The 13,793-nt window shown below is 39.3% G+C and overlaps 1 protein-coding gene across 1 annotated transcript in view; it reads right to left on the reverse strand.

The window, feature by feature from the left end:
* LOC103374469 (tropomyosin alpha-3 chain-like) overlaps positions 1 to 9,321 on the reverse strand; it is a gene marked incomplete at its 5' end in the record, with an annotated part of 12,527 nt that extends 3,206 nt beyond the window's left edge. Inside the window, 7 exons of the mRNA XM_008304554.1 lie at positions 1,328 to 1,397; positions 1,512 to 1,574; positions 2,219 to 2,294; positions 3,509 to 3,579; positions 3,905 to 4,022; positions 5,223 to 5,356; positions 9,196 to 9,321. Coding sequence (XP_008302776.1) covers positions 1,328 to 1,397; positions 1,512 to 1,574; positions 2,219 to 2,294; positions 3,509 to 3,579; positions 3,905 to 4,022; positions 5,223 to 5,356; positions 9,196 to 9,321 — 658 coding nt within the window. The remainder of the gene's footprint in view (positions 1 to 1,327; positions 1,398 to 1,511; positions 1,575 to 2,218; positions 2,295 to 3,508; positions 3,580 to 3,904; positions 4,023 to 5,222; positions 5,357 to 9,195) is intronic.
* Between the last annotated feature and the right edge of the window lie 4,472 nt (positions 9,322 to 13,793).

Here is a 13,793-nt window from a genome sequence, read left to right on the forward strand (position 1 = left end):
AAAGGTCATCGGGGTCTGGCCCCAAGCTATGTATCAGCTGATGTGCTGAGATTCTGATGAGAACTATCAGCCAATAAGGTGCTAATGTGTTTGACCTGGTGAGTTACTTCACCTACTGCTTTACTATATACGCCTTGTTGTTCCAGATCCTAGAGGTGAATCTTGGCAACAACAACACAAGCTATCCTTTCTTATGTCCTGATCCCCTAAATTAAGAGTCATCCAGTTATGTAGTTAGCTTAGTGCCTTTATCTGTAGCCAGTTTATTTAGTTAACTGCTTGTTCTGGCAGTAAATGTTCTTGTCAGTTGGGGTAAACCTTGTTCTAAGAGAGAAAAAGAAAGTTTTTTTAAACAAACATTGTGCTTAGGATGCATTTTCTGCACAAGGGTCCAAGTAGGGATTCCATGACAACCAATATTTTTGTCCCAAGGTGATGCTAAAATTCTGACAATGTGACAGTATTTGTTTGTCTTGTTTGTTTGTCTGTGGTACCATAGCTATCAAAAGTACTGTAGATGCCGTAGGTACTCGAGTTACAGGACAACAACAATAGCATTCAAAATAGGAAAAAAGGTTGTATGTGGACATATATCATGTCCGAGTTAGATGATCAGGAACCAGTTGTAGTCAACCAACAGCCAGAATGAAACAACGCCACAGAGCATTTTAAACAAAAGTATGGGATCACTTACTACTATATTCATTTGATTTAGCTCAAACCCCCTCCATAAACACACATACGCTCTCTCTCACATATACATACACCCAAGTACGCAAGCACAAACCTTTCCAACACTGGACAACGGGCTGGTATGTCTGACCATCTTTGTAACTTCATGAAACCAATAATCCAACAGTCAAATGGCACCCCACACTATATGTCAGCTACGTGGCAAAGTATGTTTCCTGCCTTTCTTTTTTCATTTGTGTTAGTGTCATATAAAGTACTTTTTACTTATATAGCTTGACCGATTTTCACAAAACTCTGCTAATCAAAGCCACTAAACCAAGGAGTTTAAAAAAAAAATTAAAAGTGAGTTGAGCACTATCTGTCACTGGTGACCACTGTATATTCACACACTATGTACAAGTCACTACTCAGGTTGCATAACCAGGCAGTTGAAGGACCAGTAATTAAGTTAGAGCTGATGTGGTCCATCCAGTTATCATTGGCTTTATCATTCAAAACTACAATGCACAGTCAGTTCCAATGCTCGAACTGGGATTAGTGAAGCTGTTTGTTACTTTAACACTGTTCATCAAAGGACAGTGAGCACACATGCCAGTGGAAGCACAGTAAGAGATGAAAGGTGAGTGTTGAATACCTTCCAAATCGTCAATAGTCTTCTCCAGCTTTGCCACAGACCTCTCTGCAAATTCTGCACGGGTCTCTGCCTGGAACACAAACCACAGCAAAACAAGTGTCAGTACAAAGTCTGGCATGTGTAACACCGTCAGCATTAGTAAGCAACAGAAACAGTGACATGGTAAAGATGTGAAAAACCTCACCTCCTTCAGTTTGTCAGTAAGAACTTTAATTTCCTCTTCATATTTGTCCTCCTTTTGTGAGTACTGAAATCCAAGCATAAAAGTTATTTTAAAAAAGACTGTATTAATTAAGATTATTTGAATCTTGTTTGAGTAATGCAAGCAAGACAACTGTAAAGCATTTGAACCTTGTCATTAGGATACCATCTTACCATCCTAAGGTTGCTTAACAACTCAACTCAACTGCATTTTTAAGGTATTTCCAGTTTTTTCTAATCTACTGCTATCAGCTTTAAGTTCACTATGGATAAACAAAATACTGTCTACTGCATACTAAGAAAGATATTTACAGATTGCCCGATATTCAATTCTACATCTTAAATTCAAGCAAAGATGACAGCTGTGATTACATTTTGGTCAATAAAACTTTTCAATTTTAGTTTATGCACAAATCAAATGTTAGCACCATTTTAACATGGTGTAACACCATTTAAAGCATCTCTACATCTTGCCAAATGCTAGAGAACTTGAAACAAAAGCTGGAATTCAAGTTAGTTCCATTCCAGTTTTTCATGACTCCATAGCAGGATAATGAGGACTGTTTTGTTGAATGGACATGGGTTCACGGGATTTCAGATTACAGTCCATACATCAATACAGACAGCATACAATATGTACAGTCTGGCTGGTCACTCTTGAGCTAAAATGCTCCTCAACTCCTACTGTACCTTGTCAGACTGGGCTTCCAGTGACTTCAAGTTGTTGGTGACATTTTTCAACTCTTCCTCAAGGTCACCTGATTTACTGAGCAATGTTGGAAAGAGGAAAAGCAAAAGAAGAAAAAGCAGTGACTGGAAAGGTAGGACAGTAAAAGAACTTAAACCCTGACACTTTTTGAAGGACACATCTAGGAGTATGTGTGTGTCATCAAGGCAAATAGCTGTCCTGGAGACCCCTATTGTAGTAGGAACTAAGGCTGATATGCAAAGAAAGTTCATATTCTAGGGGGGTAAATACAGGTTAGACAGAAAATATAGAGAAGCTGAGAGGTTGCAGGTCAGAGTAGCAAAGGCAGTAAGTTACAATTAGACTTGGGAGGAGTTCGCACAGTAAGTACCTCTTCCTCGCCACACATCATGGACTTCAAATTCTGATCCATTAGTTTGAACTCCTCCCCCAGCTCCCTCACTCGCCTGCAGGGGTTAGTCCAGGTGGTTGGAGGTGAGGGGAGATAGCGGCCAGGGCAGCCATAACAGTCCACGCAGTAGTTGTGCATTCATGCATTCAAAAACACAGAAGGACACAAAAACACACATCCAGGTCTCTATGTGATTAGTGCAGTTGTTATGTCTTGCAGCTTGTGATTATTCAAACATGCTTACATGATGCCAGACTCATGCAAGAACAACTTGCATTAGTGTTAAAATTGTCTGATAAATAATTCACTAAATATTAACCAGAAGGTTTAACAAATGATTAATAATTTAGTTTATTTACAAAGAAAAAACACCAAACATAGCCTCCAGCTTCTGTAGGGGTTGGAATCTACTGGTTGTAATGCATTAGGATTGCAGGGAAATGTATTACTTTACTGCCACCTGTTGGACATAGGTGGTAGCTCTAGTCTTGTCGCCGTGGGTGACGGAGAAGATTGTTCAAGCAAAGTAGCATCAAGATACTACACTGATTTTGTCAGGATTTTGTTTTTTATATCACAAAAAAGAATGAACACAGAATCAGTACATTAAACAGCCATTAGTAGTTGCAGATGAAAAGAGAATCATTCTAACATTTACATGCAACACTTCTCTCACTATTGAGTTTTCTCACTATGATCAATATAAACACAAGGGGACAAACCGTATCTCAGCAAAGTATGAAACTCATCAATGACAAGTGAAGGTGTATGATCTCATGTTGTCATAGTTGTGACCACTTGATCTCTACAATGACGACATGAATAATGTACAGTGGCTCTTATGTCAGTGTGAATTTTGGTGCAAGAGGTATTGACTTACGCCTCAGCCACCTCGGCTCGCTCCTCTGAGCGCTCCAGATCACCCTCAAGGATCACCAGTTTACGTGCAACCTGCAGACATTCAGCACACACTCACCTGACTCATCCAAGCTAATACAACACAACAACTGCCTTGTCTTATTCTGCATTCGACATACTGTACTACATGTACTATATTCAGTTAAAAGACAAATTCATTGTTTTACAGGAAACCCTCAAATTTCTAAAGTAACAAGTTGGTCAGAGCTATCACAATACATTTACAGATATAATTAATTTGTTTTAATTTTAATTTCTTCTAAATAAGTTTTAAAACATTTGATGTGTGCTTGAAAATGCATTGTCATTCCACTGGCAGTAAGTCCAACAATGACGATGAAAAGCAGTGATCCCTCACCTCTTCATATTTTCGATCAGCCTCCTCAGCGATGTGTTTGGCTTCCTTCAGCTGCATCTCCTGGATCTCCATTTTTTCTTCATCTTTTGTTGCTCTGTTCTCTATAACCTTCATTCCTCTAAATGACAAGAGGGACAGCGATAAGCAGTCAACCAAATATGTGTGATTCAATTTATTATTTTTGCTCTGGGGCTAACTGTAACATCTACCTACAGCAAATTGCTGTGAAGGAGCTACATCATGTGTTAGAATATAAGCTTGGAGTTGGAGACGACAGATGTAAAATTAAAAACTGCATTGCAAATTAGAAGTGCAAACTTTGGGAAAAAAAGGTTGCATTATTGGAACTTTAGGACAAATCTTTTTGAATCATGAGTCATATTTTATCACACAGCTCGTTCTGATCAAGTAATTTAATTGTGTAGTAATAAAAAAATAACAGAACAGATTTCATGACTGTTGATGTAGAGCATACTATCATGTATCACTCAGCTTTACAGATGTTCAGATAATTGTTATTTGCAATAATCAACATTGCCTATCTATCTTAGATTGCAATAAAGGTTGCCTTGTAAAACATCAGGAAGATCAGACCCTTTCTGTCTGAACAAGCAGCACAATTCCTGGTACAGGCTCTTGTAATATCACGTATCAACTACTGCAACTCCTTACTGGCAGGCCTCCCCGCATCCACGGTCAAACCTCTGCAGATGATCCAGAATGCAGCAGCATGTCTGGTTTTCAACCAGCCAAAAACAGCACATGTCACCCTGCTATTCAGATCGCTTCACTGGCTTCCAGTTGCTGCCCGCATCAAATCCAAAACTCTGAAACTTGCCCACAAAACTACAATGAGAACAGCTCCCTCCTACCTGAACTCTCTCATTCGGGTCTACAGTCCCTCCCGCTCACTACGCTCGACCAACAAAAGCCGCTTGATACAACCACCACAACAGGGCTGAGGTCGATAGCTAGACTCTTCTCCTCTGTGGTTCCCTGGTGGTGGAACAAGTTACCAAACTTTGTTTGATCTGCAGAGACCTATTACCTTTCGCACTACCTGTAGACACCAAGGTCCTATCACACTTAAACTTATTTTATGGCACCTATCCAGGTTGTTTTCTTCTGACTAGGTCCTTGCTTGTGTTGTATTTACTCTTAGATGTACGTCGCTTTAGATAAAAGCGTACAAAATGACATTAGCCAACCATGACAAATTAGAAGTGAACACTGAAAAACCAAAATCATGGGCTTTGAATTGCTTAAATGTAAACATAAACTGCATTAAGAGGATCCATCCAAACATAAAGCTCTTCACCTCTCGCTCTCATCTGCAGCTTTCTCAGCCTCCTCCAGTTTCTGTAGAGCGGTAGCCAGTCTCTCCTGAGCTCGGTCCAACTCCTCCTCCACCAGCTGGATACGCCTGTTCAGAGATGCCACTTCTGCCTCAGCCTGTAGAGACAAACAAACAAGTCCCAATATTGACATAATGATGATGATAATCAGATCTGACCTATAGAGGAGACAGCAGACAGACAATGTGACAACTTGTGCATGTAAATACATCAAATATTACTTAGAACAATATAACCAATGCAACAATATTGGTTGTATCCTGTATTCAAATGACAAGCATAACTATATTCATTCTAATTTGGCCCTCCATGGCTCATCAGAAAATGTCAGCAATAACAAAATTAAGACAGATAGAAAGAGGGAAGAAAAACACCAGTAAAAGCAAGCAGCTCTTTGGGTCCACCTTCTTTAAAATTTAAAAAGGAGCAGAAAAATAACACCAAAAAAGAAGCAGTAATAATATCATTCTTTTAAGCCAGTGTGAAAGTATCTGCAAAGTTCAAAGGCACATTTGTCTAACTATCATTCAGTCATCAGTCATGCCACACATTTGGAGACTAAAGAAGCTAAACCCTTGCAGTTTAGAGATTATCTGTTCCTTTCTTTTCATTTTATGTCTGTGATGTTCCTGCTTGTCATAATGTATGTTAGTGATACATTCCAAAGCACCTGAGCTCTGCCGATTGGGTGAACACTTTACAATAATAAACTTCAAACCAACATTAAAGTTAATTTTGTCCCGTTACCACTGTCATGTAATAAAGCTGTAGCATTGCTTTGTTCAATTCACACCATTAAAAGGAATTAAATGAAAAATGGGTTTCAAACATTAATTATCCATTTCTGATGACTTCACAGTCTTCTCATTTAACTTTTTTAAATTGTTCACATTTGAATTGATGCTTTAGAATTAGATGTTGTTAAAACGTTTTGTTAAAAGAAAAATGACCACATATTTTATTTTTCAATTTCTGTATTTTGAGCTTGTTGGCTGGACTGTACCATTAGCACCTGGGGGGTGTACGTCAGTCACTGCCCACGTAGCCTGGCTCACCTAACCTGAGAATAATGCATCAACTACGTTATTCTGGGACAGTTTGGAAAGGCATCTAGACATTACTCAAAGGTCACTGTATGACTGTTGTTTTGCTGTTCAGATTAAATCGAGGAAGCCTTTAAATAGGCTACTTTTTGACGGCCTCACCTCACCCACCTGTGTGACGACACATCCTCAAGTAGAGGGTAGTGAATGAATGGCTATGAATAAATAAACAGACAGGTGAGAAGGAAGACAACATTACTACAGTAACTTCACCAACAATGTACTGTGTATGTTAGCTAACTAGTGCCTAGCCTACAGTTAGCCGACACATCTCATGGTCAGTGTGGCTGCGGAGTGCGAATGGTTCAGTCCAACCACGAGCAGAAGACACAAGAAAATTAGAATCTTTAAAAAAAAAAAAAAAGTTCAGAAATCAAATTCTGAAGCAACAACCCAAACGTGGACAAATTAAATTAATCCATCTACTTGTGAAGTGAAAAAAACATTAACCCATTTTTGTCGGTGCGACCTGAACAGAGGAGCAGTTACAGGTGTTTCACAGAATGGCATTTACCTTTACGTTCAGTTTCGATTAGACAGTTACTAGGCCTAATAGATGGCTACTTTCAATATTCATTGGCACTTAGAGAATCTAGAGGTTCATTCCTGAACACCCTCAGGCTCCGGAGTAGCGGATCTTCGGACGGAGCTTCGGTGTGTTACCGTCTCTCTGGCCCTCCTCTCCTCGTCCGCCTCCCCCTGCATCAGCCCGGCCCGGTCCTCCGCCTCGAACGCCGCCTGCTGCAGCGTCTGGATCTTCCTTCTTACGGCGTCTATGGATGTAAAAGTCGCCATGCTCGGAGGACTCACGCAGCACCTTGTCCCCGGTGTCATCCACAGACTCTACCTGGTGTCACCCTACACTCTGTGGATGTCACGCTGTTTCCATGGCAACAGATTCTTCCGGTTCTTCCGGTCATAGTGTTAATATCTTCATTTTTAAAATTACACGAAGCATCAGTTGATTCCAGCAGTTAACTGTTTCGTTTATTTTTGTAAGTTAGTGTTAATATCACAGATAATCATGTGACATCTACTGTTTAATTACTTACAGTCGTCCTCAAATGTATTCATACCCTTCCATTAAAGAAAAGGCAAAATTCACAATAGTCACTCAAATAACTAGAAACCTAAAAATAAAAAAAAGTAATAATAAATAAAAATTTGCTAAATTATATTTTAGTGAAATAAAAATTAAATTAAACTGAATATGAATAAATTTAAGGACGACTGTATTTGGGATCACAAATGTCCAACCCAAAAAGTATTGTGAACAAAGTTACTTATTTTATTGATATTAGCATTAACTTTGAAGAAGCAGAAGAACATGAGGGAGGAATATGAATACACTATAATTTGACCTCACCAGATATTAATTGACAGTGGCATCAGTTGGAACAAATGGCATATCACATCACCCTAGATATAAATAAAGGATACACGGATGAAGCTGGTACTTCAGTACAGTAGTATTTGGTATACTGTTTATTAATACTGCCACAGTAAATTTCTTCTTTCTCACTACAGGACACTGGTATGTATCATTGCCATGAACTGTTGCCGCTCTTATAGGAACTTGAGCATCCTAGATATAATCAGGTTTTTGAAGTCTCCCATTTTTGTGTTTCACCATGTAAACATCATATTTAAATCATGTGACCAAAATCAGGACTTGCCTCATAACCACGACAGTAACGCATGTAGACACAGATATACTAACCTGTACCCTGCAGTTTGATCAGTGCATTGTACCTTCCTTTGTAACTTGAACCTACCTTTGTTCCACATAAACTGTAACATTGAATGGTAAAAGCCAGCGTCGTCTGTAAACTCTGACTATATTAAATTTTTCATGACTTAGGAGCAAAACATCTCAGGCCTTAACATTTTTTAAAACTTCATAAATATATCAGTGACAAAACTCCTCAGCTACAAAAGGTGTATGACAATAAAAATGTATTTAAAACTACTTTTTTAAAAACTATTTTAAACTGATGATCATTGTATAATGCATCCATTTAACAGAGAGATCATTCAACAGACACTGTTGACTGTGAATAGCAGCTGATTTGTCCAATAAAAGGTTTTCCTATCATATCTCCTGCTGGATGCACAGCACAAATGTGTTTGTGAATCGAACTTGAAGTCCCGAGGCAGAAATGTTCATGTTAGAGTGAACACCAGCTACACTAGCAGACTCCTGTAAGCAGTGGAAGCATAAACAAATACTTTCAATGCTCCAACTCTTCTCCATCTTTGGTAACATCACCGTAACACTGCACACAGGAGGCCCAATTCCTTTCAGGACTGTTTCTGTGCTTCATTCTCTCTTGCGTCACTCAAGACATTTTGCTCTATAATTGGTCATGAATGGTACAATAATAATGGTAGGATTCATAACTCAAGAAAACCAGCATGGAAGTCATAACTGTCCACAATTACTGGCCCTCGAGTGAAAGTCTAGGGGTAGTGTTTTCCACTAATATTATACAGACCAAGTAAATTATGACTTAGTCAGTATTTAGATTGCTGAAGGAACATTTACAGCAGGAATACGAGGTAGGAATAGAGCACAACACTCAGGTATCTTTGCAGAATACAAGGTTGAGTATTTTTACATCAAACTTGTATGTTTGGTTTTCACTCATTTTCTTAGCATATTTTTTTTTTTTAAGCAAAAGTTGAATTGGACTCATGTGTCCTTTTTAATTATTTATTTTGTTCTGCAGTGGTAGCACCTTGTCCAGTCCCAATGCCCTTGTTCAGCAATGTTTGAAAGTTAACAGTTCGACACTATGTGAAAAAGGTAATATTATCCGCTTCCTTCACTTACATCCGTTGCCTTCTTTTCTGCCTGCTCAAGCTTTTCCTGGGCATCCTTCAGGGACTCAGAGTATTTGTCCAGCTCATCTTCCACTCCTTTGAGCTTCTTCTGCAGACCCAGCAGCTCCTCTTCCAGCTACAGCCCAAACACACAGTACACAGACACAAAACACGTCAGAAAGCTGAAGTCAAATCACAAGTTTTAAAACATTCCTTTTATAAGAGTGTGTGGCAAAAAAAAAAAAGAAAAAGAAAAAAAAAAAGAAAATTCTACTACTGGAAAGGTTTGGTATTTCCTTGGCTCATTTTTTTTGTGTAAATTTCAAAGTCAAGTAACTGATAGATCACGTTACATTACAATTACCACCTTATATGGTCAAAAAAGATTCTAAACAGCTTTTTGTGTTTTTCTTTCACCAAGGGTAAGTGTCAAATTATATTTTACTACCAAGTATGGGAATAATCAGGAGCGAAGTAGATTTCAGTCTTATATGAGTTTGACCTTCCAGCTGACCTGGACAGCTTTATGGCAGATACTGCACTCTGTGTCATTTGACCACACGATGAGATGCTGCAATAAGCAAGCACTTATTTAGGGTTGTTCTCAGATGACCCACTGGCCTTATTGACCTCCAATGGGTTAGTTGCTATGCATTGTCTGTCTGTTGTCTATCTGCTATCCTGCTCTCTCTCCCATTTACCCTCACCTCCACTGATCAAGGCAGATGGCTGCACTCCCTGAGTCTGGTGTTGGTGGAGGTTACTTGGTGATAAAGGGAAGTTGTTTCTTCCTTTTGTTGCCAAGCGCTGTTTAAAGGAATCCATAGGAAACTTTGAATTTGTTTGTTTCTCTGTAATTTTGTAAGCTCATCACCATACTCTTGTAAGTGCCATGACATGACATATGTTCTGAGCTGGTGCTATATAAATAAAGTTGAAATAAACTGGAATTAACTAATTTTAGTCATACCATTCAATGCTTCAACAATGGCAAGCCCAATCTCCTAGAAAATACAAGTATATACATCTACATATAAAAACTGAAAAGAACTTTAATTGGATACAGGAATAAAGTGCTGTTGCAATTCAGTACCATATTCTGCAATATTAATTCAATTCAATACCTTAACATAGTAAGGAACCGACCTTTTAAATATTACAGCGAGATTGATGCTGCACTACAGTGATTTACTATCCTTTTTTTTTGTTTGCTTTTTAAAGTAACAATCTATGTAATGCAGTATCATTTCCAAACACGGGAATTTATTAGAAGGCCATGGTAGATGCCCTGGGGGCATTTTATTAAAAAAAACTACCAATCAAGGTTAAAAACAAAAAGGAAGTTCTTACTAATGTACACAGCATGAACAAAATCTGTCCACTCATTTGGTAAAGTAAGTTCCTATTGGAACTGGAGTGCCAAGGCTGTCATTGTAACATGTTTGGTGCTTGAATATTCACAGACCACTTTATGGACTCCCCTGCCAAAGCAGATAGCAAATAAAATTCAGATGGAAAGACTTGGTTCACCCAGTGCACTACAAAATTTGAAAGCTTCATAGGAACCCATTAATGAAATATCCATCCATCCATTATCTATACACCGCTTAATCCTCACTAGGGTGGTGGGGGGGCTGGAGTCTATCCCAGCTGACTCAGGGTGACGGTGCTAACCCCTAATCCACCGTGCCATTAATGTAATTAATATCATACTTACAACACAGGCTGTTAGCTCAGTGATGTGGGAGAAAGTTACATTAAATTAAATTAAATTAAACTTAGAAATTAAAAAGTTCATACAGTTGTTCGTACTACTTAAAGGACAAAAATACTATATGAAAGACATATGCACCACAGTCACAAGTGACCTCCCCTATTTTCCCCTTTTCTTCCAGTGAGGCGCCACTGTTAGAAGTGAGGTTGCTACTCTTACAGATGGTGATGTTTTAAATGCCCTGCTACATCCACCGGAGGTTGTAGTTGTTGAAGTGCCCCTCAGTCTTCCTTGCATTAGCATCCCTGATGCCCTGTTACCAGACCTGAAGGCGGTGTTGTGGTCCTTGAGAAGAGATTTAACTTCTTTGTCATCCAGGGTTGGGGCATACCCGGATGTAATTGTTGGCAGTTCTGTATGTAGTCGTTAATGTGTACTCCTCCAAGTCCTAATTCTCAAAAATGTCCAAGTTAGTCAAAGCAGTCCTTCAGCTGAGAGGAAGCTCCTTCAGACCATGTTTTTACACTTCTTATGGTGGGTTAAGCTTTTCTTCTGAGGGGTGTGTGTGCTGGGGTTAAGAGTTTGGACTAATGATCTGACTGGCCTAAGTGTGGAAATGATGTTGATTTAAAGCCTTCATTGACATTAGAATAAGCTTTGTTCAGTGTTTTTTCCAGTTGTGGAACAACTGATGCGTTGCTAAAATTTGGGGAGAACTGTCTTTAAATCTGCATGGTTAAAATCCTCAACTATGATACGAGCTGCCTCTGGATATGTGCTCTGCTGCTATGAGGCTATAGCGCTGTGCAGGTAATCTAGACCTATGCTGGCATTGTCATTTGGTGGAATGTAAACAGCTGCAACTGTAAGAACAGTAAACTCACATAAGCGTGTTTAACAATGGTAAAGTCACAACATACACAAGGCCAGTTGACCTAAATGGGATCATTTAGCTTATCATATTTTCTTGACCTCAGGCTAGTCACTGAGCAAGTCACAGCAGACACCGATGATGAAGCAACATATTGATATAAGTTACGGTTGAAACTTCTGTTCAGATGTCATCTCTGAAGAAGCAGTAACTAGCAATCTTGTTTGCAAAGTTGGGCCGAAAGCAAAGATTGAACTGCAGCATCTCAAATACTTTGTGGAGAAACCAAGGAAAAATGCTAAACTTCTGTTTCTGCACTCTTTAAATACAGTTACAGTATATCCCATTACAGCCCTTTTGATAAAGTCAAAATTAAAACAGTTTTTTAAATGTGGTGTTACTGTTGCTTTACATTTTACATCACATATATGATAAGAAAGTTGTAATAATGTCAAATTTAGATTCATGATGCCCAGAGGATGAGTCCTTATAATTTGTAACCAGCTGACAGTGTATTCCTGTTCATAATAGGATGGCCCTTTTCCATTTACGACTTGGCCTTTGCTAGCCAATGACTCATTTCAAAAGATTGTTTCAGCAAGTTGCCATCAGCTTCAGGGACTATAAAAAGCCAATTGTAAATGACAGGGATGTGGCCTGACGACAATGTCCCCAGGACAAATGTCCTTTCTGTCACACTTCTGACAGTCAATCCCTGTCTCTAGCCATGTGAGGCCTCTCACTCACAAATAGTGTTGGGTAATCCTGATCCTACAGTCATAGTGGTTAACTCCCAAACAAACAGCCTTGACTGTCTCTAACAGCAGCGACAATTCAAAGAAGGTGGAGGTCTTTAGGGGGAAAACAGAAATAGACATGCCAGTATTCAATGCTCTTAGGCAGAGAGTAGTGAGGGTCTACTTATTGTCACAGCTACAAGTCGGTATTCTCTGGGAACAAATGCTATGTTGGCAGATGCATAGCTGAATGGTTGCTCTGTATTAATAGATTGCTACCTGATCTTGTCAAATACGCTGTGGAGTTGCATAGGAGAGATGGCAAGTCATTAAGGAATGTGACTATGTTCTATAGCTGAAACAATAGCTGTGGCTAATTTCTCACATTGTGAACCACGTGAGACATTATTCACAAACTGCAGCCAATTTAGAATGTGCTGGATGGTTATATTCATTGGTTGCTTAGTAGATGGAGTCCAAATTTCCACCCTCCGGACATACTGAGCCATCCCATATTTCCATCACATTTCCATGACATGTTCAACATCCCCCCCATCGAGTCTAAAAGGGCACTATGTGTGTGTGCGTGTCTGTGTGTGACTGGAGCTTCAACCTCATTCATGTCCATGGATATGAAAGCAAGTTCTTGACACTTAAAAATATTGAAGGTGTTTTTCTAAATAGTTGTTGCCAGTATCAGTCACAGGTAGGACAACATCAAAGTGGCCATGGAAATATTACGCTTCAGCTTTACCCAGGCTTGTTGGTTATTATTTAAAGGCAAAGCTGGAGTCTATCCCAGCCGACCCTGGACAGGTCACCAGTCTATCACAGGGCTACACTTAGAGACAGACAACCAAGCACACTCACATTCACACCTTCAGACAATTTAGAATCACCAATTAACCTCAACATGTTTTTGGACTGTGGGAGGAAGCTGGAGAACCCAGAGAGCCCACGTTGCACAGGGAGAACATACAAACTCCACACAGAAAGATCCCAGAAGTCCTCAGCGGGACGCGAACCGGGGATCTTCTAGGTGCGAGGCAACGATGCTAACCACCAAGGATTATACCATCTACAGGTTAGCGTTTAACAGTTTATTCACATTTAAGCATTATGGTGTCTTTGCTACTTGCAGAGCAACTAATGTGGAAGTTAACCACAGTATCAAGTACAAATGACACATTTCGTCTTACACATGTAAACAGTAAGACTTGAACGAATTTGTAAATTACTTTACACCACAAATTGTCTTGCAGCCAGGTTTCTCTCTTGCACTGACG

This window comes from Stegastes partitus, unplaced genomic scaffold (assembly GCF_000690725.1).
Source record: "Stegastes partitus isolate 25-593 unplaced genomic scaffold, Stegastes_partitus-1.0.2 Scaffold2251, whole genome shotgun sequence".
Taxonomy (NCBI): Eukaryota; Metazoa; Chordata; class Actinopteri; family Pomacentridae; genus Stegastes; species Stegastes partitus.